The following is a 26,185-nucleotide window of genomic DNA, read 5'->3' on the forward strand; positions in this document are numbered from 1 at the left end:
CACACACACACGCTTTACATACTTGTGTGCACATATACATAGATACACATACAAACAAGCAGATAAATTTTATAGATGAGGACATTAAGACCAAGCAGAAGAAAAGGAGGACAGTAAAATCTTAGAAATTTGATGCTCATGAACCTTCCCTCCCTCCACTACCAAGCTTTGAATAAAAAGTGGATATATTAACTAAGAATTAAGAAATGTCATCGTTATTTTCTTCAGCAACCAAAATAATGAGCACATGTTATTTGATTATTTTCTGCTCACACATAGTATGTTATAATACAAAACAAATTTTTCCAACAGTAGGCTCCCTAACGATAAAATGACATAAGAAATCTTCAAATGTTTTTGCCATGTTGCTTTTTTCATATTTAAAATATAACCAAAAGATTAATATGCCAACTCAGTGGAAACTAACTGCATTCTTGGATTTTGAAATTTCAGATTCATAGGTTGTAACCATAACTATTGAAGAACTTACTTAGTGCCTATATTTAAAAATTGCACAGAACTCTTCATACCACTTATCTCATTTGACCTTTAATAATCCTAGAAACAAGAAGGAGCCAAGTTTAAAAAAAAAGAATGGGAGTGAGACATGAGCAGAGTATATTCATTTTAGGTGATATTTTTGCATCAAATATTTCTTTAAAAAAAAGTTGAATGGGGAACCAGGATAATTTTTCCAGTTTCAGTGTCTAGGAGTTCAGCCTACAGTGACCTTGGGTATGAAATTATAATTGTTGGCAAAAGAAGGATAAAGGGAAGGAGAATTTGTCTTGGAGGAAAGAGTGTGTATGTTTCTAAATCATCGTTTTTAGATGGCAGAAGCCATCTTAGCAGGTAGATATATGCTTGACATAATAAATTAAACAGCAATATCAAGATGAGATTGCATTATAATGCACTTTAAACCATTAAAATTCCACAGGGAAACTTTGTTCCAAATACAGATACAGAATGAAAAGTGACCTGAATCTCATTCTAAATGTTTATCAGAGCAGAGGGATTTTTCACTGGGCCATGTGTTTTCTACCTCTAAGCACAGTTTAAAGATGTGATCCAGGAGTATCATAACTTGCCTTATTAATTGAAAGCAATGGAAATCTACCAGATGTAGCCTGAGCCAGCAGAGACTTGGGTGGCTAAGCAACAGAAAAGATACCATATTGAGTGAGCCAAAATCCAGTCTCCAAGTCATTTATTTCCACCAGTGACAATACATTTAGACTCCAGTGTTTCAGCATTGATTGATGGTTTAATATCATATATAATTTTTTTAATGAAGCAAAACCATTTAAATATGTTACCATTTGCACTGGTATTCTCCCATGTACATAACTGCATTTAATCATTACTGGGATTGGTTTTGATCCTTGTGTAATTTGTATCAGAGAAATAACTGTCAAAGCCATCTTATCATGGTGTTGAAAATGGTATATTTTGCTATTTATGTGACTTAGATTCTTTCTTCCCTACATCTAATTAACTGTTAGAACTTTCGCTATTACTACACAGGAATTCCATGTTTGCATTTCTGTAAGTAAAGAATTAGCAACAATATACTTTCCCAGGTCCCCTTTTTGATAATACAATATTTAAGTACCTCAGTATGATATATTTGATTTGAAGTTTATCTTAATATTTTTAATATTAAAACATATAATAAAATTTTACTATCTAATTATAAAACAATTTTATCCCCTTTATTAAAGTTGCTAAATCAGGCTTAGATTATCATCGTAACGGTGCCTTTTTGATGAGAAATTTTCAAAACTAGAGTTGACAGGATGGGAAAAATTTTTGTTGTTGGATATCCCGCCTTTGCTTTCCCAAAGTAACAAGTACGAAATGCACGTATGGAAACAAAAAGGAGCAATTTGGGATGCTGGAGAAACTAGTGAGAGGTGTCAATGTCAGATGAGTACCCTTAGGCAAGGCAGCTGGTACATGTAGGCTTTTGTTTATCAGTTACTGGTTTATGTAGCCTTTAGGCCAGCACAAGAAACAATCACTCCTACAGGGTCAGCTGCTGGTCAGAAGCAAAGTAAGAAAAGACTTTGCGCTAAAACACGTCAGCCATAATTTTAGTACAGCTGGCACCTGCTACGGGTGCACAGCATGAAGGTTAAAGGTCAAAGAGGCAGTTGTTCAAAACTCAGTGATGGCTTAAAGGGACTTGTAGATTAATCTGCTTTATTAACTTCTCTATATTAGATAACTATTGCTGTGAATGACAGTACATCTTTTTGAATAAGTCGCATCTCTTTCTCTTTTAAATTAGCTTTTGAGTAATGAATATTAAATAGAAGGCATTTCAAGGGTAATTAAATGAAAACAGAATGATGTCATTTTGCAATCATATTTGTATATTTATTGTAATGTTTTCCAAGGGACTGAAAAAAAAAGATTCTTTAAGAAAAAATAGTTTAAATGAGGACATTATATATCCTCCATTGTCCTCTCTTTAAACTACAAACATGCTATATTGCAAACCAACATTAAGTAAGTGGATGCCCAAAGTTTTATATGGCATTTTCAAAGGTCCTAAGAGTTTTATTCATGAGTGAAAGTGATCAACTCTCCTTTATAGGTCTTTTTAGCTATTCTTTGACACAGAAATTTCTGAATTATCTTTGCCATTCTGCCTTCAAAACACCAAGAGAATATAAAGAAAAAGTAAAAATGGGTGGATTTATATAAAGCAGACAGTGAATAAGTTATAAGCAAGAGAAAGATTATCTTGGTTCACAATAGTCAGCAACATGCTTTGCAGCAGCATCTTATCTGGTGACACCAGAAATTTTATTTGACCTCAGAGTTTAATATTCTATTCCATAATTGTAATTGACACTATTAGCTATTATTGAGAAATGATGAATAAAAAGCAACAGTTCTGGGCATCTTTTGGCAATATCTTATCCATTGAAGAGTCTGCTTGACTTGGGCTAAATGTTGTAGCTAACTTTGAAGCAATAATTAGAAATCTTTGTTCAAAGAATACAGATTTATCTGCCCACTCTGAGTGGTTTTTCATATAAATGCCATCTGCTTTTTTATACTGAAGCTACACATACAGTATCACTCCCAAATTTCAAGGAGAATTATACTGGACATCATTGGGAATTTAATTTGAACATGGTGTATGGGTATAATATTTTTAAGTAAAGTACAACAAATATAGAAAATGCATGATGGTACCCAATCCAGGTCAGGAAGAATGTCAGGACCCACCAAAGGGCTTGTGTGCATCCTTCAGAGATAGTTACCCAAGTTCAACTAGGACAATGAGATACTTCCATAGCACAATCCTTTTCTATCACCCTTTTGCAGGGGCATTATCCAGGTTCCTGGAACTGCTCAACAAGTAAGTAAGACTGGGAGGGTCATCCCAGCATAAGCTACATAAGTTCAGCTGTTGAATTAGATTTTAAAATGACCACTTCTTGTCTCTCTAGCCAGTAAAAACACACACGCACACACACACACACACCAGCATTCTAAAAACAAATGCAGAATTTCATTTTTGCTGCCATCATTTAAAAAGATAGTTATTCTACTAGCACCATGAAAATGAACTGCTCAAGGCCAAGAATTTGTATGGCCACTGGAGATAACAGGCCTAAAAATAAGTCTTTTTCCATTTAATTCAGATAAGACTTCATGTCATATAATGTCTTGATTTTTTTTTCCCAAAAGATGTCTGAATTAGATACCTTTTATTACTCTGCTTTTCCTATCAATGTTTTATTTTTCTTCTGGAAGTTTAAATAAAAGACACAACTAGGCATGAGATATAGGTTTATTTCCAACCTCCTTGATGATACATTATCAGAAATCCTGCCTTTGATTTTCAGATGTTTCTGAAATAGTGACAAAAACATAATAATAGCACACATTTATATACCCTTTGCAATTTGAGAACTTTTTTTGCCCCAAACAAATCCAGTGATTTGGGTAGTACAAATACTCATACTCCCATTTTACAGTTGAAGTAACTGAGCCTCAAAAAGGCTAACTGAATTATTCACAGTCACATGGCTAGTAAATGTTAGAAGGACTTGAGTATAGGTCTCCATACTGCCATATAAATACTATATATTTGAGTAGACCTTTCTTCTCCACACATTCACATATTTCCTTTTTTTTCTCACTTGCCTCTATGAAAGTGAGTCTGAAGCAAATTACACTGTTAATTTCATAACTGAGGAAACCAGGAAAGAGGGATATATATCATTTTGTTTTCTTTTCTTTCAGAGAACATAAGGTGTTTTGCATGAAAGGCATTTTTTTCTTGGTTGTGATAGTATGTGCATAAAAGCATAAATTTATGCTATACTTTCCATTATACAAAATATTTTCTTCAAAGTAACCCTATGAGGAAAAGAGTCAAATACTATTATACCCTTTATCAGGTGAGAAAACAAGCTAATACATTAGGTTGGGTGACTTGCTCATAGTCATTGAATATAAATACATATATCCCGCCTTTTTTCTTCTCCTACACAACCACTTTCTCTAGTCCCTCTTGCTGGATCATCATTCATGTTTAGCCACATATCCTCCAAATATCTATTTAAGGCTTTTTCTTTATACTTTGTCTCTAGGTGATCTCATCAGCTCCCAAGGATTCAATCATCAGCTCCATCATCTATGCAGATTACTTCCAGACCCATATATTCAACTCTCATTGCTCCCTCTTAAGGTCTATTTCTAAATCACTACTATATGATAGCACATCTCCACCTTAATACCCCATAGTCTAATCATATGGAATTCCTCTCTAAACATAACACTCCTTCAGACTTTCCAATTTTTGCTGTGGGCACTAGTGTCTTTCCAACTACCCAGGCTTGTCACTTCAGAGTATTTTTCACCCAGTGCAATCATTCAGTGTCCCAAGTGTCATCTCCACAATAAATCTTTTTTCTTTTCCTTCTCTTCATTCATAGAAGCCACCACATTATTTCCAAATTATCATTTGCTCCTCCTTGGATTATTGCAGCAGGGACCTAATCAGACTCGGGCTCTAACCTTATCCTTTTCCATTCTATCTACCACACAGCTGCTAAAATAATTTTCCTACACATCTGATTGTTCCATCTGCGCTCAAGAAGCTTCCATAGCATCCTTTTGCCTTCACAACAAAATGCTGATCTTTACCTTGGCCTTTTAAAGCCCTGCACAAACTAGTTCCACTTACCTTCTCAGACTGTTTCATGTTACTCCCCTTTGTATACTTTGTGCCCAGCCAAATGGACGTTCAGTTTCCTCATCTATAAAATAGTCCAAAAAGGTTGGACTAAATGGCCTCCGAGGCCACTACCTCCTCTAGATCTGTGATGTTATGTTTAACTAGATGAGGATTGCTTCATATTCTTCATTTACTTCAACATTTTAATGTGTCTTTCAGGAAGAAAATAAAAACGTTTTTGTATTTTCATTCCTAAAAACAATTGACTACTAAGTCAATTAGTAATCACTAAGTGATGATTTTTTTTTCAGCCATGAAAATGGCTTATTATGATGTGGAGAGATTAGAATCTCTGACTATTGGCAATGGTAATTAGGCTGATAAACTCACAAATACTTGAAATAGTATTATTCTATACAAGGGTAATTCGTGTGAAAAAACCCCGAAGCTTATTAGTTCATTCTTTAAGATACTCTTCCAGCCTGCCTATTCACATCTATCTTGAATTTCCCAAATATATAACCAAAAATATATTTTGATCTTGTCCTGGATTTCTGTAACTCTGTACTTCAATACATAAACGGATGAGTGATGTCATTGGCACAGTGATACAGACTATAATCCTAATTCCTCATCCTATGTAATTCTTCTCTGTACCCTTCAATAAATTCTCTATAGAGGATGTACTCAATCTAGTGGTCAACTTCTTTTAGTTCTTTCATTATTACATAGATAACAGTGTAGCCGTGGTAATAATTTTTAAATCCTTACATTTATGTAGTGTTTGACTATTTGTAGAGTTTTATAACAACCCAATAATGCAGGTATTACACATACTATCCTTATTTCAAACGAGGATACTAAGTCTCAGATAGACTGTGTTTTGTCAGAGGTCACATAAGCTAATAAGCAGAAGAACAGTATTCAATCAAGTCTCTTGATTCCAGGTCTACTTTTTTTCATAATTTTTTAAATTTAGAAATGTGAGGTGAGAGGAGGGGGAGGAAACAGGGCCCAAAGTTGGAATTTAATGACTTAAGAAGATTCTTTAATAACCTTTAAGAATAGAAGCAAGAAGTTCTAGGCATTCTTAAAAATACTTGGTGACTTTACTTTAAATGTAAACTAGAAAATTTCAGAGGAAAAAAATTGTATTCTTTCAAAGATCAGTCTTTTTTTTTTTTTGAGACTGTACTTTGGGAAACAGGAGTCCTAATCCAGGCAGATATTAGTCCCTTACTACACCAGAAAAAAGGAACCCCCTATCTCCTGACTTGTGGGCATCCTGCATCATGGAGGATAAACACAAATTGGGGGAATCCTTAAAAAGAGTAAGTCAAGTGATTAATAGGAATAGAAAACCTGTCTTTTAGGTTCAAAGTAAAAGAACTAAATATGTATGATGCCCAAGTGACAGCTAAATGGGGACTTTGATAAATCTATAAATACTCAAAGATGTAAATGCCAAGGAGGGAAAGGAATTATTTAGTGTGGCGTGATGGAAGATCAGTATAAAAGGATATTATTAAGAAAGAAAGAAAAATTAAACATTGAGTATCAATATAAAATAAACAAACTTCCAGACAATAAGAATTGTTGCTGACATTGGATGCCATTAAGTTATATATCATGTGCCAAGGGAAATGATGGAAGGACCAGATCTCAAAATGTTGTCAAATAGGAAAGGAAGAACCAGGACTTCCAATAGTATTACCCAAAGGCAGGTAGTCAGGCAGGGTCCATTCCTTCTCAGAGTCCCAGAATAGGAAGGAAGCCAAGTTGTCCACAATGGCAAATTCCATGTTTGTAAGGTTCATGGGGTAGAATAAAGATGTTTTCCGAGTTTATAAATAACTACATATAAAATTGTGTTTGCTAAATATCTGGGCCCTGTAGAGAATAGATGTAATAATGACTTTTATGTAAACCCTTAGATTTGACAAAGCACTTTACACCCATTATCCTTTTTGAGCCTCAAAGCTCTCGGAGTATAATTATTCTCAGTTTGCAGAGGAGGAAACTGAGGTTCACAGAACTGAGATGACTCACCCAAACTCACACAACTAGGACTATAGAGCATAGATTTAAAGTTGAGTGAGACCTTAAAGATCATTCAGTTCCACCCTCTTCCTTTACAGATGAAGAAACAGGCTCATAGAGTTGAAATGATTTGCCCAAGTTGCAAATGGCAGAGCCAAGATTTAGATTCCATTCTTCTTATTCCAGGTCCATACTTTTTAATCATTCATTTAACAAATATTTTTTAAATGACAACTTTGTGCCAGCATCTCTGCTGTATTGGAGGGAAGAGGGGGGGAGGAGAGAAGGGGAAATACAATGACAAAAATAGAACAGTCCTGGACTAAGGGAGCTCATGGGAGGAAACAGCATGGATATAGATAAGTAAGCATAAGATTTATACAAAATGAGTGGGAAGTTATTTAAAGGGAGGATGTTGGAGGTAGAGAAAGGCTGCCAGATCTTAGAGGATCAGGAAAGACTTTATTCAGCTTGGGGCACTTGAGTTGAGCCTTAAAGGAAAGTAAGGATTCTGGAGACAGGTGGAAACAGGGCAATTAGAGCCAAATTGTGAGAAGTTCTAACCATTAAAGGCTGAATCTTGGATGACTTCTTTATATTATTTATAGGTTTGGGGGAATCATAAATATAGAGCTAAAAAGAACCTTAGAGGTCATCAAATTCTCCCCTTTATTTCAAAGATGGGCAAACTGAGGCCAAGTGAGATTGAGTAGTGATTGCTATTTATATCACTTGCCCAAGATCACACTGCTAACAAAGACCAAAGCTGGAACTCAAACTATATAGTCTTTTGGGATTCTTTTCTCCACTGGCCTTTTTTCACTATGTCACACTTATCTTAAAGACTTACTTAAATTCATATTTCTGCTCTTTTCCAAAATATATCCAAGGAATATTAACATCCTCAATTTTGATATTATGACCTTTCTATAAGGGTATATGAGTGATACCGTTTGTTTAAAAAACAAACATATCTGAAAAAAGCAACCTAAGTCCAAATCTTGGAATAACCATTCTTTTTGATGGAAAATGTTTTTGACATGTCTTGCGAGTTTCCCACATAAATGCTGCTTTTTCCCACATGAAAACATTTTGAATGTGACATGTAAAATAATCCCCCACTGGAGCTTGTGAGGATTTTTAGGTCCATCTAACTGAATCCCTACAGGAAATCAAGGAGAGTGTTGTGACAGATGAGAGGCAATGAAACTTTGAACCTCCTTCTGCAGGGGTAATATATTTATTATGAAATACAATATTCATTGCACTCTGCTTTGATGACTGCATCAGATGCCCTCATGCCATTATCCTTTATGTTATTCTGTTGTGAAATATGATATTCATTGAGAAATGTTGTGATGACTATTCACTAAAGTACCATGCTGTTCCCCTACTGTCTCTCTCTTTGGAATGGCCTCAGTTAGAGTTTAGTTTATCACTGAATATTTAATGTAAACATGTGCTTGTAGTCAGCTCTGTCATGCAAATATATTTAAGCTGGTTAGTAGCCTTTTCATTGCTCCTGATTTGGGAAGTTAATAGTTTGTTTACATTGTTAGATTGCCAAACAGAAGGCTCCTCGGGCCCATCTCTGGCGTTACCAGGGCAATTTGACATCATAACTGTTCTTTCTATTTAAAAATCCCAATTTGGCGCTCATGTTTTTCATGGTTGAAATTTATTGACATTATCAGCAAGACTAGGGGAGGAAAGGAGAAAAATAGAGAGGGAGATGGAAAGAGACAGAGACAAAAAGAGACAGACACACAGAGAGATTGTAATTTCTAAAAAACAGGAATTTCAAGCACATGAGACATAAGGTCCTTTTCAACTCCAGATACTAAAAATCCATGAATTAGAGGAGACTTAGAGTCCAAATCACTTGTAGAGGTGGTGATGATGGGAACCAAGGTGAACAGGTCTTCAATGTACCTCACTAGAAAAGTGGAGACAATCTAATTTAAAAGTTTTCATTTCCTTGTATCCTTATCATCCTCCTCCAGAGAGCTTTCTGTTCAAGTAAGCTGTGTGTCCCTTATATCAGTCATGCTTTCTGACCTTAGTTTTTCTTTCTATTAAAATGAGTGGCTTGACTACAGATGAACTTCTTCCAGATCTAACAGTCAATAATGATAAGTATGTGTAAATTTCCCATCTCTTCTTTGGTGTCTGGAGACATACCTGGGCCTCTAAAAGGATCTACAATTCTTCCTAGAGACATTGGGGGAAATTCAGGTTGACAATAATTTGCTTTAGACATAAATACCAACTTGCCAAACTAAGTTTTACTCTGCCTTGTAGGTAATTAAAAGAAAACTTTTTATAATTAAAAACTAACCCTTTCAATAGGGGACAAATGGAGTGGTAACTTGCCCTGAGGGGTGGGAATACAAAATTATCTCAAAGAAGAGCATAGCTGGTATTTCCACAAACAATGTTTATTTTCCTCATTAAATCAAAGAGTGTTTTGTGTGGTGTTGGCAGGATGAGGGGGAGAAAATCTCAAAGGCTGAATGGCAAGGTCTAAAACACTCCAACTCCCTTGGTTTCTTGGTTTTATTTTAATGCAGCAAGCCTGTTTTATGGTATCTTCAGCCCCTTGAAATATGATTTACCACTCATAAAAAGTTTCAAATAGATAATGAAGATACAGGAATGAGACTTGCAGGGAAGTATACTCAATTTTGTTCTCTTGTTCTACAGTACATTTCTGCTGCCGAAATGAATTATTTATTATAATTTATTTCAACAGTGGAAAATAAAACTTTTTCCTGTGATGTGTTCGGTAACATTCAGAATAGACACATTACAGGCAGTCCTCTCAATTAATTAATTCTGAAGTTCCATTCTATGTTTATCTTTTCTGTGATAAGCTGAGACACTTCCAGGTAATTCCTCCTCAAATAAACTATGATTAAAGTGAACATTTAAAAAACAAGGGCATCGTTAGTAATGGAAAAAATTTGATGCCACAGCAAAATCCCATTATGTCTTTCCTTAAGTTTGACAATGGATGGAAGATTTTTAAAATATTCTGTGCCATCTCTCACTTGTGAGGAAAGCATCCTTTGGACTTTGTGAAAAGTGGGTGAGTGCAGTTAGTTTGGAAGAGCAGCTCTGTCCACTCCCTCCTTGCCCAGGGTGGAGGCAGCTTAGAGCTGCAGAGCTCAGCCAGTGCCCTTGCCGTTTTGATTCTTTCCGACATTGTACAGAGGCCAAGTAGGCATCCCTCCAAGTGATTTTCCAAAGGAGAATGGGCCATACGCTAATTGACTGTACCATCTCATTTCCTAAAAACGGGCCAACGTCATCTTGCACTTAGTGAGTATGAGAATTTTCATCTCAAATGCTAAATGTTTTCTGTTCTTAGGAGAATATAAAAATGCTAATAAGCACTTGAGAATGTTCTTAATATGTACCCAGTGTTAAAAGATTGAACATAACATGTTTACCATGGTTTAGTTAAGCTGGCTAGGTAAAAATAACTAAAGATATGCTTATTCGTCTGTTCCTGTCATCTTACATATCATTCCACTCGTAGCACAGAGGTAGACAGCAGACGAAGAAAACAATTGATTCCTTTTCCCTAATGATGACTATTATCTAATTTGAGCAGGATCAAATTTCAATATCTACTGTGCATGTGGCCTCAGGAACAGCTCTTTGTAACAACAGCCACTGGCTGGCTTTAAAGAGTGCTAGCCATTTATGTCTTGTTTTTCCTCAAGAGGCAGCCTTTGGATTCTCCTGTACTCTAACAGTGATGGCCCATAAGAGCTTCAGAGCCTGGGGTGAGTTTGTTGAGGATACTGAGGGCAAGGTTACTCTCCTAAAAACCCAGCTCTACAGTCTCCAATCTCCATGCTTATGAAAGCAAAGAGTTCTAGGACAGATATTCACAGCACTTTGGCTACAGCTTAATTCATTATTTTAAGTCAGTGTTAGGCATGGATTTAAGAGTCACTTTAGAGGTTTTATCATCTTCCTCTTCAGAACTTGTTGGGATCTCCTTAGACTTTAAAAGTCCAGAATTTAGAATAGGAAAGGAATAACATCCACCTGCTCATAATAGTTGTGTTTGTTTTTTGAAGAGTGTCTGTTAGGACAAAGTATATAAGGACACTTCGTAATGTTTATAATAATTTTAATTTAAATTGTGATATATTACTAGTCTACCAGTAAAACAAAGGAAAGTTTCTTCTTTTAAAAAATGTTCTGAATTAATCAGGGTTATCTAGAAATTCTAAAAATGTTTTCAACAAATTTTTTAAAAATTCTTTTGATGAAAAAATAGCAGAGTCTTCTGGGAACTCCCAGGGGACAACAACTCTGGGTTCTCTTTCCAGACACCTAGGGGTCTCCTTAGCCAATCAGCAGATGGTGGGACCGAAGTGGTAGCCAGAAAAGGCAGGTGGTGGGAGGGAGGAATGAGTGATGACAAGACTAAAAAAGAAGCAAGCCGACTGCGGAGGGTGCAGAGAGCCCAACTCTTCACTTGTCCTTCCAAATATTATAGAACTCCATACATGAGTTTTTGTTGGGTTTTTTGTTTATGCTCTAGAAATAGAGCATGAATTTCAGTTTTTCTATCACATAGATATAACATCAACTCTCTGTGTTATAGATCTGTAATCATGGACTAGAGCATAGAATGGCATAAGCTGATGGCTGAGACTCCTCCTCATGGTGCAATGGAAGGAGGACTTAATTTGAAGTCAGAGGGCCTAGGTATAAATTCAGGTTTTGCCAACTTAGTACCTTGTGACCTTAGACAAGCCACTTCACTTCCATGATCTCAGTTTCCTCATCCACAAAATGAAAGGGTTAGACTACATAATCTATAAGGTTTCTCTTTCAGCTCCAAATCTATGTCCTGAAATCACTGTTAGGTAAAAACACTGCCATTATGAAGAGAACATATGTTGATATGATTGATATGCTTATGCCTCAATAAAAATCGAGGAGAATTCTCTGACTTTTGAAAGAGGTCCAAAATCATCATTCCTTCAAACCAAATAATCTGGAAAGTTTGTATTTTTGCATTTTTTACAAACTGAGCTATTGGTTATGGTCAGAATTTATCAGATTTCCTGTTAATGTTGACATTGATCTTCCTCTTTATCCCTTTATATCTTTCTCCCCATGACCACTGCCCTGCCTAACTGGTTATTTTCACTCCTATTCAGCCCTCATTTTGACCTGACCTCAGCCCTATCCAGCCTCCACCTTTCATATTTAAAGGACACTTTTTAACCTAACAATTCAGTGTTGACATGAAAAAAGAATCTTTCTTCAGAATTAATGGTAACTGAAAGTTATATATTGAGTAAGGCTATGAGTAAGCTAGTTTTCTTTATATTTCATGAATTTATGTTCAAAGTGCCTTCAATTTTTGTTTGAAATAATATGAATTTCCAAAAGATCACAAACATCTCTTTTAGAATAGCAGTAGCTAAATACATGCCAAAGCAAATACATGAGACTTAGACTATGCAGTGATTTGGTTTATCCATATCATTGTTGTCCTTAGTAGGAACAGAAGTTGAGAGGTTACCATAATGCCTACCATTAATTTGAATCTAGTCTCCAAATAGGGCACTTGTCAAGAGCTGCTGTTCCAGATTGAAGACAGGTGAGTATACTTAAATTACAGCTTAAATTAAAGTAATTAAATTAGGATTTCACCTCCAAAAGCAAAATAAGTGATTACCTCCTTATTGGAATGAAATTCCCCAAACTTAGCACCCCAACTTCAGTATATCTTGGAGGACCATCTCTACAACATTATAGGAAAGACTTTTATTTCTGCATAAACTTCTTCACTTTGCATAAATGATGGATCAAGTCACACAGAATATACAGTTCTTTCTCAGACTTTCTTATTTATTTGCAACAAAAAGGCTTTTAAGTATATTTTTTAAAGATTATTTAAATGTGTGATGCTTTGCAATAGATTAAAATAACTATTCTAGGATATATAACACTAAAAATAAGCTTTCAATCTCACATAGTTGATATGATCAGACCTGTTATTTTTCAGGATAGTAGAAAGAGTTGAAATGTGCCTGCATCCAATATGCTCACTTCCTTCACACTAAATGTTCCAAATGATTGGTCCTTACTCTCTGTGAGATATCGTTCTTACCTGAGAGTTTTTCACTTCCCACTCTAGTCATTTCAGTAACATAGAAGAAACTTTCCACCAAAGATCTACTGTTGAACTAAATGTGCTTTTATTCTCAGATTCTGATTCTCTGTCCTCTGTTCTTTGTGAGAAGAATGTTTTCTGGGTTCTGCTGCAGGTCAACCTAATAATTAGAAAAAGTCTACTGGTAATAGAATGCTATAATAATAATATAAATTGAACGGATTTGCTTTACTGATTTCAGTTTTTCCATAAGAATGAAAGAAAAGTTCCTTTTAACCAACTTTATTTTTAGAAAAGTATTTTATTCAAACATTCCCTTGCTTATTACAGACATAAATACATGCATTCAGAGAAATGAATCCACAAGAGTACTGTATAAAGTAATTGGCACATCACTTCAGGATGCTTCGTCATTTATAGAAGGAGTTTTGCTGCCACTGACTTGAATCCTTTCCATGAAAATATTCATTCTGCCTCCAGATTGCAAAGCCCATAATATTTTAGATTGCCTCAATGGATCTGTTAGGGTTTTTTTTTGTCATTTTAATTTGTGGCTCTGTGACTTTGGAAAGCTTGTTGGAATGGGGTCTCTATTACAGACATGCAGATTCTTCTTATTTGTAGATTATCTTCTCCATCTTAAGACCCAAACTGCTCCCAGAGTTGCTGGACAGACAATTATTACCCAACTGTTATTAAAGCTTTCCTAAATCACCAGCTGCCTTATATTATAATGGGTAGATCTCCATGGAGGATTTATGTGACAAAACATAAGCAAAGATCTCACAGACTGAGGAGTTGTGACCTGTGTCAGTTAAAGGTATATCTGTGCTGATGATATCACAGAAGCTTTATTAAAGTAGAAAAGCACAAAAGTTTAAAGCTAGGAGGTACCTCATGAATATGACTAGAAATCTTGTACTTTTTGCAGCACTTTCACTGCAGACACCATTGGTATCTCACAACATCCCTGGGATGTATTCATTTCTTATCCACACTTTACAAATACTAAAACTAAGACATGTTAAAGTTAAATAATTGGCCTCGTCAGACATAGAAATCAGAAAAAAAAAAATCCTCAGCTGCCAATACCTAAAGCTGAACTGTCTGTCTTCATAAGGGAAATGGCAAGTCATACTTACAAGAGAGTGAATACAAAGTGCTAGGAAAGTGGCTCAATATATCCTCCCGCCACCTACAGTCTTAAAATACCAAGACCAGAGAGGGTGAGGAGCAGGGACCTCAAAAAGAACCCCAGGATTGGGGTAGAGATGGAGATGGAAACATCCTAGTATGACCCAACGACACCAACCCCAATCCTGGGGTTCTTTTTGAGGTCCCTGCAGCCTTAGCAGCCAAAACAAACAGAGGTTGACAATCCTGTTTCTATGTGCCATGTGCTAGGGCAGGAAAGGCAAAGATTGAAACTTCCTCCTCTGCACTTGACTATCATATGCCTGAATGGGGCCTGGGAAGCATCCAAAATGTGTTCTTAGGTCTAGCTTGTCTTTCTATTAGGGAGATTTCCAGGTAAGCTCAGACAAAGACTTCCAGAACCTACCTGAGTCCTCTCCTCTCTTATGTCTGCTTTTTCTGGGTTTTGTAGAGAGGAAATTTTGCTGTCCCCATCTTAGTTTTCCTAATTGAAAAATAGATACCATTGTCTGGTTCCTCTAATTTTTCTGTGAGTGAGCAACATGAAAACTAGGCCTTTTTTTTTTAGTACCATCAGTGCCCATTGTTTTTCTTTAGATACTACTAAGTTTTTAAATGTGCTTCTGAGACTGGCTGGCCTTACTGCTTTCCACTCTCGATTGGCTGCTTCTCTATGGAGTATACAGCTTTACAAAGATTTAGGTGTTTTCCAGAGGGGGTTATTGTGGCTGAGGCAGGTGAGGGGGAGACCCCAAGCCAATAGCACCAATTCTGTATGCATTATTCTTTCAGATGATGTCTGCTCTCTTGAACATCATCATTTTTGAGGACTGTCGGAACCAGTGGTCAGTGTCAAGGCCTCTGCTGGGCCTTATACTACTCAATGAGGAGGTGAGTATTAGAGATGAGTGGTGAGGCTCAGTGTCACAAGAGACCAAGTATGCTGACCTCAGGAAGAGACAGGGTCTTTGGGCCATACCCTTCTTTGGGATATATCCTATCACCCCTGCAGGAGAAGTCAATGACTGCACTGTCCCTTCTCCTGCAGAGGTGATAGCATATGGCCCAAAGAACACTACAGTGGGGAGATTTAGGGGCAGATCCGGGCTTTTTTCCCAGGGATTCATCTCCTATACCTCTTCCCAGGCCCACAGCTTATCCTCTTTTGATTTAACATAAGAAACACCTGTTGTATAGTAGATGGGTCTTTTATTCCCTGCCATCTTTGTTGCTGGTTTAAGCTAAAGATTATTTAAACAAATAATCAATACAGAACAATTTTCGTTAATTCTCCCCATCTCCCTTGAAAGTTCCAAATAGATCTTATGGACAGTTTAAAGAACAACCCCTGAGACTCCAACCCATGGATACAATTATTGAAGTCCATTGCCTCTTACTCCTGAACCATCCCATGCTCAAAAATTCCTAGTCCGCATCTGAAGCAAATCCTTGCCACTTTCCCTCAATCCCTAGGGAAATAAATCTTTCTTGTTTGAAAAGTCTTTGTCTAATCCCCATAGAAGATACTGCTTCTTCTCTGTAAGGAAAGGACCTGGTATTCAGGGAATATTGTGTGTGAATATGTGTGTGCGTGTACAAGTGTGTACACATATGTGTGGTATATATGTGACTCCTGAAGGGAGGATGGCCACACTGTTCCCTGCTGCTGATGGTTCTGTCTCTCAAGCCATCACTAGGAGCAGTATATTACTGCTATAGAGAATGAATTGTCTATACAATAAGATAGTACTGGGGAAAAAAAAGACATTGAGATTAGAGGCAGCCGCATACATTAAAATTCAAACTGAAATCCCAGCCATGGAAGGAAACTAATAGAAGAAGAAAATATATCAAAAAGAGAAGAGCTGTCTCATCATTCACCTGTGCTGAAGTATCCAATTTTAGCCACATCCAATAGCACTGTCATTCATCTTCCCTCAGTGTTATTGTGATTTAAATCCAAGCTCTATAAAAGAGAGCAGTTCTTTTAAAATGATTGAGAGGGAATAAGGGCAAATTCAGTGTTTAGAAAAAGCTTATGACATCACAATATTATACTTTACTGATGGAGGCAATATTTCATGGTTTGGGATGAAAAACTAATAATTTTCTATTTGGTGTGAGTCACTGCATCATTATAAAAGAGAAAAATAAGTAGTTTTGTGCATTCCCAGTCTTGTTCAGGAAGACACTGTAGTTTAAGTATAATATCTCTGATATATCATATTTAAGTATTAGTCTGACTACATATTAATTATGTGTATTTTGATGTGAGCTGCTTTAGCGTATGATGGAAATTAAATATCATGCCATTTGGACTCAAAAGAATAAACATATCTCTGCAGAATGTTGCCTTTATGCTAAAATTAGACTTTTTCCAATGATTAGGAGCTGTGTTTAGCATAAAGGTTTGTATTTACGTAAAAATCAGGAGACCCCAGCAAAGAGATGGTGGCTGTCTTGTTATTTGTCTAGAGGCCAAGAATGTCAAATTTTTCACTTACTGTCACAAAAAGATCTCTCAGAAATGAACAAGAACTACCAATTTCTGTATTTCTATCCACAACACCCTATCTCTCTACCTTCCCCCTCTACCACAGCCACAAACTCTGTGCTGTCCTTTATGACAAGACATATGCAGTAATCGCAAAATGTGGTCCAGAGCAGTGGTGTCAAATTCACCCAGAAATGGGCGCCACTAATCCATACATAAGGATTCCTGTGGACAGGACACAGCTGCCTACCAGGTAGCAAGTTGAGTAGGAATTTTCTGGAGCTGTTTACCTACTGGCTTTTCGAAATCACAGTTGCAGTATCTTAGGTTTTTCAAGCAGCTTTTTTCACAACAGCCCTGTAAGGCAGATAGTACAAGTTATCTAAGTTTCATTGTGTTTTATTTATATTGTAAAATATTTCCTAATTATTTTTGAATTTGGTTCCAGCAACATAGGGTGTGTTGTGGACCACATGATCTATAGCCATTTGGGAGAGTGATTCACCTGACATCAGGGATCTTCTAGCAATTCCATGTGTCTGGGCCCAACAGCCTTGTTTCTGCAGCTCAACTCATTATTTCATAGGATCTAGAGATGCAATTGATCTCCTAAATGGGCTTAGAATTATCTCTTCTGACTTCCCCCTTGTTTTAAATGAGAAAGTAGCAGTCCAGTGAATAAGGATCACTAGGACCTAGATCTTCCGATGCTGAATAAGGGTCTGTTTCCTCTGCACAGGACTCATTTTCTGTGTGCTTGATCAGCATCACTTCTATTTTAATCCCAAACCAAAACATTTGAGAAAACGTCTCTCAGCCTAGAAAGGTCCCTACCACCTCTACTACATGTGCGGATTAGGTGATTACAAATAATAATGATAATAACAACAGGAATAACATTTCTGTATTATGTTAAAGTTTAAAAAACATTTTGCTCACAACACTTGAGCTAGAGAGAACAGGTGTCATTATCTCCTTCCTAGAAATCTTTGGAAACTAAGTCTCAGCAGTGAGTTGACTTACCTGGGGTCACAAAGCTTAGGAAAGGGATTCACGCCCAAAGCTTCTGACCTTCAAACTAGTACCCCCCTCTACATCATGGAACAAAGCAGTGAGACTCCCAGGGAGGAACAGTGAACACCATCCTCCTGAGCAGCCATAGCATGACTCTGAAGAGAGGTTTTGTAGCCATTGCTAAGTTTAACCTGCAGTTAAGAAGGTCTCAGTTGTTGCAAGTTTCTGCTTCAGTCTTGATGTATAGTTCTCCCTGAGACAAGCCTCCTCTGGGAGGCAGGAGTGAAAATGCTCACTAGCCAGACACTGATGCAAATGTAAGCAAAAATAAAGTCCCTGGAAATCACATGAGGAAATCCTGGAAGACTAGAAAAGCCCATGTCCAGCACTCTCCCCACCTTAGCCGTCAGCCTCTGAACATCCACAACTGAATTCTGAGCCTTCAAGTTGTCTTCTAAAATGTTTGCCTCCTAATAGTATTTCAGTGAATTGAGGGAGAGCCTGATAAACAGCCAACCCATTGGCAAACACGAAGTCCTGGCCCACTGTTTCAGGAACCTGATGGAGGGTGTGGAACAGAACCTGCTGATAAAGAACAGAGACAGGTAAGTATTTCCCAAAAAGCAAAGCTGCTTAGGGTATCTTTTCCCTACCAGGCAGCTAGTTGAGTAGGAATTACCTGGAGCTGTTTACCTACAGGCTTTTTAAAATCACACTTGCAGGATCTTAGGTTTTGCAAACTTCTTTTCTCACAACAGCTCTGTGAGGTAGATAGTACAAGTATTATCATTCCCTTTTGACATTTGAGGACACTGAGTCACCAAGAAGTTAAACGACTTGCCCCTCAGCCAGAACATCTTACATAAACTCTCCTTCCCCTGTAATTTTCAGCATGGTACAGTGGGAAACAATTGCTTCATATTTAACATAATGATGTTGCATTTTAAGATTATTCTTTACCATAAATAACAGTCCTGAATTGCTCTCCTAATTTTAATCAAAAGAGGCCTGCATTGATCAATCACAAGTGCAAATATTGCACAAAGAAAGGATGCTTTTTTAAAAATTCAATCTTTATTCTTAAGGATATGATACAGTTTCAGCTTTAGAATGGCTTGAGTCTGTCAACCCAGCAGCTATCTAATACTTGAGAATTAGTATTGTGATGCAAAACTAAGGCATATGTAATCTGGCAGGCATTTTCCCTTGCGCACTTTCTTCATGAAGAAAAAGAATCTCCATCAAGCCAAACACATAATAATCTGAGGCTAGGTTTGAGGCCAAATTTGACCTACTGGTGCCCTGGCAAATTATTGCCTCCTGAACCAATTCTTTAAATATAGAGCAGAAAAAGGAGAATAGGACAGCTAATCTAGAGGTTCCCATAAAAGGAAAAATGTCATGGCCCGGTGACCCCACTAAACAAAACTATTAAATAGAAATGGATCTCCAAAAAACGCAAGGACAGATAATATGTCTTCTTTCTAGGAAATATTTTTTAGGAAACATATAGAGGTATGGATCTGTCCAAGGTTCTGAAGACCACTGACTCACCACAAAAAGGTAGACAAGTTCACCCTTTCATCATGTGTCATCTTTTTTCTTACAGATTCACTCAAAATTTGTCAGTTTTCAGAAGAGATATGGTTGAAGCCCTACGTAGTGATGGAAGCATAGAATCAGGCGTTTTGGACATGATGAGCTGACCCAATTTCAATGATTCCCATGAAGAATAACGTTTTTGAATAGACTCTGGAAGGTTTGGGTCTCAGTATGCTGATGTTGGCCGGACCAATGGAAATTTTTTAAAAACAATATCTGCATTTTTATAACTCTGGCCTAATTGTAAGAATTTATAAGCATGAGAACAATGTAAAATCACATTCTTTGCTTAAAAAAAAAGAAATATGTTTTCAACCTTTCTGTTTGTTCTTATACTGCTGTAAAATGGTGTAAAAACAATATTTAACCAAAGGACAAAATAAATCCAGCTTTGCTCCAAAATATATATTTGTTAATGATTATGAAGTCAGATAATTCACAAATATTTTTAGAAGAAAAATTAGGGATTCATCCTTCAACATAGGCTACATTAACTAAAACAGAGAGCAGAGATTGAGACAAATGCTATTTGAACTTGTTAAATTAATAAAGTTCATTATTTTTCTATGAATATAGAACATTAAATGTTAGAGACGCTGAGATAAGGGCACTTAGAACAAGGCTGGGAGCTCTCTGAGGTGACCCATGGGATTGCTCACAGAGCTCTCCTACACAATGGCATCTGATAAAGCAGAGAGACAGTAATACAATTAAATGACTTACAAACGATGTTTTCTTTTCACTAGTATAAAATTTAAAGTGGTTCAGTCTAGAAGAATTAAGCCACGCAGTTGCTACATGCAAGGACATTTCTTCAGAAAGAATGAGACAGCTAGCCTGTGAAGCACTGGGCACTTCCAAGCATAAGCCCTTTTGCTCCCATATAGCTTTAAGTGATTGTAAAGGGTATGTCTAAAATAGAAAATGCAGCATATCCATCCTGGCAAGCTCATGGACTTACCATGGTATTTGTTGGTGCCAAAGACAGTATGTACTGGAGGTAAGGAGGTTGGTTAAAGTTCAAGATTTAAAAGGATAGAAAGTTGTAGTAGATGAAGAACAATTTGTTTCTGTTACATGATCATTCTGATTACTTTTCCAAGAGAAAGGAGATGCAGATCAATGGTTTAGCCAAAATTCAGGAAGCTAAAGTAGGATGTATTTTCCATTTGTGCTCTATATGTGATATTATATTAATTCAAGGAAGGCAGCTCCCACCTTGTTTTGTACCTTATTGTCATTATGTTCATGGTCCAGCTTAGTAATATATTTATCACTTTAAGAAAACAAACCCAAAATAAGTCATTGTCCTTAAAAGATAAATATGCAGGTTGATGTTGGAATTGTTTCTTTCCAAATGGTATTTTAAACCTTTCTGAATATTTCAGTATTCTCAATAGACAGCACACAACAGCAGAATCATTTCAATAACTCTCAAAGTCCACATTCTGCTGATGTGAGCACAGAGGAATAGGGAAAAGCATACAAAGGATTCTATTTTATTGATAATTAAGGGATAAGAAACACCCCTGTTTATAAAGCATCCACATTTTATTTTTATTGAAGGAGTCAAGGTGATTGGCGTCAACAAAGTGAATTAAGAATTTTGTAAAATGTCAGTTTCTTCCCAGGGACTTAGTTTAGGGATTCATTTTCTAAGAGTTTTGTTCTCTTGAACTTTTTGCCCACAAAACATCTCCTTGAGGTCGTAATCCCATTTATACAGCATGTATGCCCTGGAAAAGCATCTTAATTTTGCATTAAAATATTCAGATGAAAATGATAAGATACCATCGGTTTTCTTTATCACCCTGAAGGGATTCCATTGAGCCAAACATCTCAGCTCCACCCACCCTAGCCATCTCAGATCAGTTAATGAAGGTAAAGTTGGCTCAAGCCTGAAAACTGATAGGAGAAACAATAATCCCTGACCAGCTCAAAGCACTAGAAGGGAAATCTGGAAGACTTGAGTTCCAAATTGTGCCACAGAAACATAGCAACTGTGTGGCCCTCGGCAAAACACTTCATCTTTATCTGCCTAAGTTTCTTTACATATAAAAATAAAAATAGCATCTACCTCTCAGATCTGTTGTGAGGATAAAAATGTAACATTTTAAAGTGTTTTGCAAACCTTAGAATGTTTTGTAAATGCTAATTATCATTAGGCAAGGGAAGCATCACTAATAGCACTTATTCTGAAATCATTCTCGTACATGGAATAAGAAACTGAGATTACACTTACATATGATAAAGATTCATAGCACACATTAAACAGCACTTTTCATATTTGCAAAACACTCCCAAACAAATTTCAGTCTCACAACAGTCTAGTGCGGTAGATAGTAAAAGTACTATTATCCCTATTTTACAAATCAAGGGTTAGAATTCAGGCAGTTAGAAATAGAAGCAGAATTCATGCTCAGACTCTCCCTTTTGCCATTTTGCCACATTGACTCAGTAACTCACTGAGAAAACATCTACCTATCGAAGAACAACACAACTGGAAAAAAAAAAAAAAAAAAAAAACAAAAACAAAAACAAATGAGGAATGATATACATTGCTGCCACCAAAAAAAAAAAAAAAAAAAAAAATCCCACATGAAATCACTCCTGTATATCTTGGAGTGATGCATCCCATTCACATTGTGAAATCATGCACAGATAATGCCAATTCATCAGGAATCTTTGGACAGTGTCTAGAAATGCTTTATAAACAAATTAACTTTTCATAAAATATAGCAAGGGCCTCCATCTCAGTTATTATTAAATGTTTAGAATATAGGTAAATGTGGCTGCTTCCAGGCTAGAAATGGACAACACAAAGAGAAGGTTGCCCCACAGGACTTCTAGCATCTTCCTCAAAGTCAGCACTGTCTAATGAGACTAACTGGTAAAACTGTTAGCGCGCCAAAGCTTCATACTTTGTTTTAATCTGTTTACATGGACCTTAATGTACTTTTTAAATATCTTAGCCTCTCTGCTCTTTTCCTTCCTCAGGAAGTGCCCACAGTAGAGTTCAGAATGTCAATGAAGAGTGAGGCTCCCATTACAAGCTTCCAGGAGAATTGTTCTCCATTCTTAGGAGAGAAATTCTTGCTCAAATTATGGGGGGATGGAGGGGAGAGGGAAACAAAAACTTCCTGGTCATAGCCTCACAAGCGACTTCTGAAAAGCTGAACAAACCAAGATCTAAAAATTGACCATCTCCTCGAAACTCCGAAGTACAGCCTGAATAGCATGGCTCATTTAGCAGGAACCTGACTTAAAGCCGGGATTCATGGGGAAGGAAGAACAGAAAACAGAGGGTAGGCTTCCTGGGTCCTTCAGAAGTGTTAGGAAGGTTCTGTAAGAAGGAGGAGTAGGATCAGAGTTCCTTGTTGCTTGTGATTTGTAGTGCACAGAAAGTTGCTCTCTCATACGTGAACTTCTAAAAATTTAGTCATGCAGCTACACCCAGAGAAGGAACACTGGGAAACGAATGTGAACTATTTGCATTTTTGATTTTCTTCCCGAGTTATTTTTACCTTCTGAATCCAATTCTCCCTGTGCAACAGGAGAACTGTTTGGTTCTGCAAATATGTATTGTATCTAGGATATACTGCAACATACTTAACATATATAGGACTGCTTGTCATCTTGGGGGGGGGGGTGGAGGGAGGGAGGGGAAAAAACGAAACATAAGCGAGTGCAAGGGATAATGTTGTAAAAAATTACCCTGGCATGGATTCTGTCAATACAAAGTTATTATTAAATAAAATAAAATTTAAATTAAAAAAAAATAATAAAATAAAATAAAAATTTAGTCATGGTACCATTGAAATTTCCACATTGATATTACTTTGTGGTTAAAAGTACTGAAGAACTCTACTGATTTAAAAAAAAATTAGAATGAAATTTTATGATGGCCAGTCTTAATCAGATGACCACAAGCACCCCTCTTTTCACTAGTGTCTTCATCTGTCATCGATCTCCGAGACTCTGAGACTCTAAGATTCTGTGATTTTGACTTAGTTTTCTTACTTCTGAGTGGTAAGCTAATATATGAGAAGGCTTTGTAAATTATAAAATACTTGGACCAAAATGTATTCTTTCCCAGTCTGAACTTTAAAGGCGTGACTTTATGGAAAGCTAGGGATTCCACAGAAGAGTCTCTGTGAAAGGGGGTGGGGGAGTCTCCCAGAAAGGGCTTAAGGCTTGGCCAAGCTTTGCATATGAGGGTTCTGCACAGCAATGGTTCATCCACTGCTATGAATTTTATAAAATAATTCTTTAGACTTTTTAATGTTTTATTGAGGTGTAAGTTTATGATGACAGCAAACCTTTCAAACTACAGAGGAATACCATGCCTCCTTGGCATATTAAAAAATAATGTTAGAGTAATGCTAGAGTAGGTTTTACGCATCATAGTTTGGATTGCTGATAAGAGCGCTTCTTGACAAGATTCTTTTTGAGGTTTACAGAAAGCGTAATAAAATATGTAAGTTACATTTCCACAAACAAAAGCCATAACATAAGTTATTTATAAGCGTGAGATACAAACAGTATCACGATAAATAAACCATAAAGGATACCTGCAACATCTGTCTTAATGTAATTTGCCCAACAAAACTGTTGAAACTAAGTCAAATTTAGTAGAAAAATCTGTCAGGAGGAAAGGAAAGTTGTATAATACAAAATGGGAAAAATGGCAGATGGATCTGGGAGGCAAACAGCGAGATGATTACAGAAGGTTTAAAGGTGGTTCTTCCTGTCCTACAGGCTCCTGAAGGTCCTGACAACTGGAAGAGAGTAGATTTCCCTGCTTTCCAGACCACTGACCATTAGAATTGAAAAGAACCATAGAAAATGTATTGTCCTCTTCTCCCATTTTACAGATGGATGAAACCAAAGCATTAGATACACATTTATAACTCATACATATATATACACATATGTGTGTGTCTATACATAGATATATATATAAAATTCTTACATCCAAGTGACTGTCTGAATAAATGAATCCTACTCTCATTTTCTCTATAAAATGAAAATGATAACAGTCTTCCCTTTCTTTGCTGAAGACAATATTTAAATGAGTAAAAATCACCTTCTTCCCCCATAAAGGTCAAGGGACATAGGGGTCAATGCTTGATATATCTGGTCTGTCATCTAAACACACTAACCTGTGTTACCCGTGGACTTCCAAGATATCCAGTCACCAAATAAATCAGCTAAGTATTAAGTACTTACTATGTGCCAGGTAATGTGCTAGGTTCTAAGGACTCAAGTGCAAAGAAAGAAATAATTCATACTTGCAAAGAGCTTACATTCAAAGGGAGGAGATAACAAGTATATATAAAAACATATAGCATAAGTATAAAATGATTATATAAAAATCTAAAATAGTTTGGTTGGGAAAACATTCATTTGGGGTGATAGTAAAAGCTTCATGCAAAATATAGCATTTAAACTATGCCTTAAAGGAAGAAAGTGACTGTGGAGTGGGGGTTAAGCTGTAATGGCTCTATCACTTCTTAAAATATTCACATCATTTTGTCTATGCTAGAAGCATAGGCCTATAAATACAGGCTTTCTTCCTAGGTCTATGTTCCCTTTTCCTCCACCCTTCCTATTCCTTTTATTTTCCTGTGTTTCTCTCATGCCTTCCTATTTCTAGCCCCAATCCCAACTGAAAATGCCATTTTTTTCCTTCTTCCCTGCATCTGGCACTTCTATGTTATTCTTCCTCCCTCCTTTTCACTTCTCCAGCCTTTTCAATTCCTCCCACTCCTGCTTCCTGCTTTTAACTCTTGCTCCTTTCCCCACTGCCCTTCCTCCCTCTCCTTAAACCCTCAAAATATAAAATGTTCAATCTCAGCTTCCAGGAAGCAAAATCTTATACCCCGATGCCTTTCCTTGATATCCGCCAGGCACTTTAGGAGGAATAATTCCTCATTCCCACCCCTTCTATCAAAGTCCCTCTTTCTAGCCACCTCTCTGTCTGTGACAAGCACCAAATATCCAGGAGACTTTGGCCAGCCTCAATTTACATACTGGGAAGCTGAAACAAGGAGAAAGCTCAGGGCTGTCCATGGGCAGGAAAACTATTAGCAACCATGGCAGGCAAAGATCAGCTGTATCCCTAAAACTGAGTGAGGACTGAGTAAACTGGTCCAGAAGGATGCTGTCCTGTCAGTGTCCGGCGACTTCTGTAGTCTCTGTCAATTTAAATCTCAAATATACACTGCCCTCTTTCCCAGACAGCTCAAGATATTTCAGTCCTCTCCCAAAAGATGCCTCATGGTATTTTGAATCCTGAACTCCATTATTTTGAATCTTTAAATCCCAACTTCCTTTTCCCTTTCTTTCTCCTCTTTTCAGGCGATCGATAGCATGAAGGGAATAACAGGGAATGACAATCTTTGGGACCCTTATGTGTCACTTGCCTTTAATTACTCCACAGATTCCCACAGGCCTTCCCAAGAAGCCCTTAAGACAGTTTTATGTCAGCTTACCCAAAGTGAAATGTTCAAGGGAAAGGACAAAGTTA

General features: G+C 36.8%; 1 protein-coding gene across 1 annotated transcript in view; it reads left to right on the forward strand.

The window, feature by feature from the left end:
- The window catches only part of RANBP17 (RAN binding protein 17), a 356,591-nt gene extending 336,529 nt beyond the window's left edge, over positions 1 to 20,062 (forward strand). The window contains exons 30-32 of the mRNA XM_051973711.1: positions 15,339 to 15,437; positions 18,532 to 18,659; positions 19,664 to 20,062. Coding sequence (XP_051829671.1) covers positions 15,339 to 15,437; positions 18,532 to 18,659; positions 19,664 to 19,760 — 324 coding nt within the window. The 3' untranslated portion in view covers positions 19,761 to 20,062. The remainder of the gene's footprint in view (positions 1 to 15,338; positions 15,438 to 18,531; positions 18,660 to 19,663) is intronic.
- The last annotated feature ends 6,123 nt before the right edge of the window (positions 20,063 to 26,185 follow it).

This window comes from Antechinus flavipes, chromosome 2 (assembly GCF_016432865.1).
Source record: "Antechinus flavipes isolate AdamAnt ecotype Samford, QLD, Australia chromosome 2, AdamAnt_v2, whole genome shotgun sequence".
NCBI lineage: Eukaryota > Metazoa > Chordata > Mammalia > Dasyuromorphia > Dasyuridae > Antechinus > Antechinus flavipes.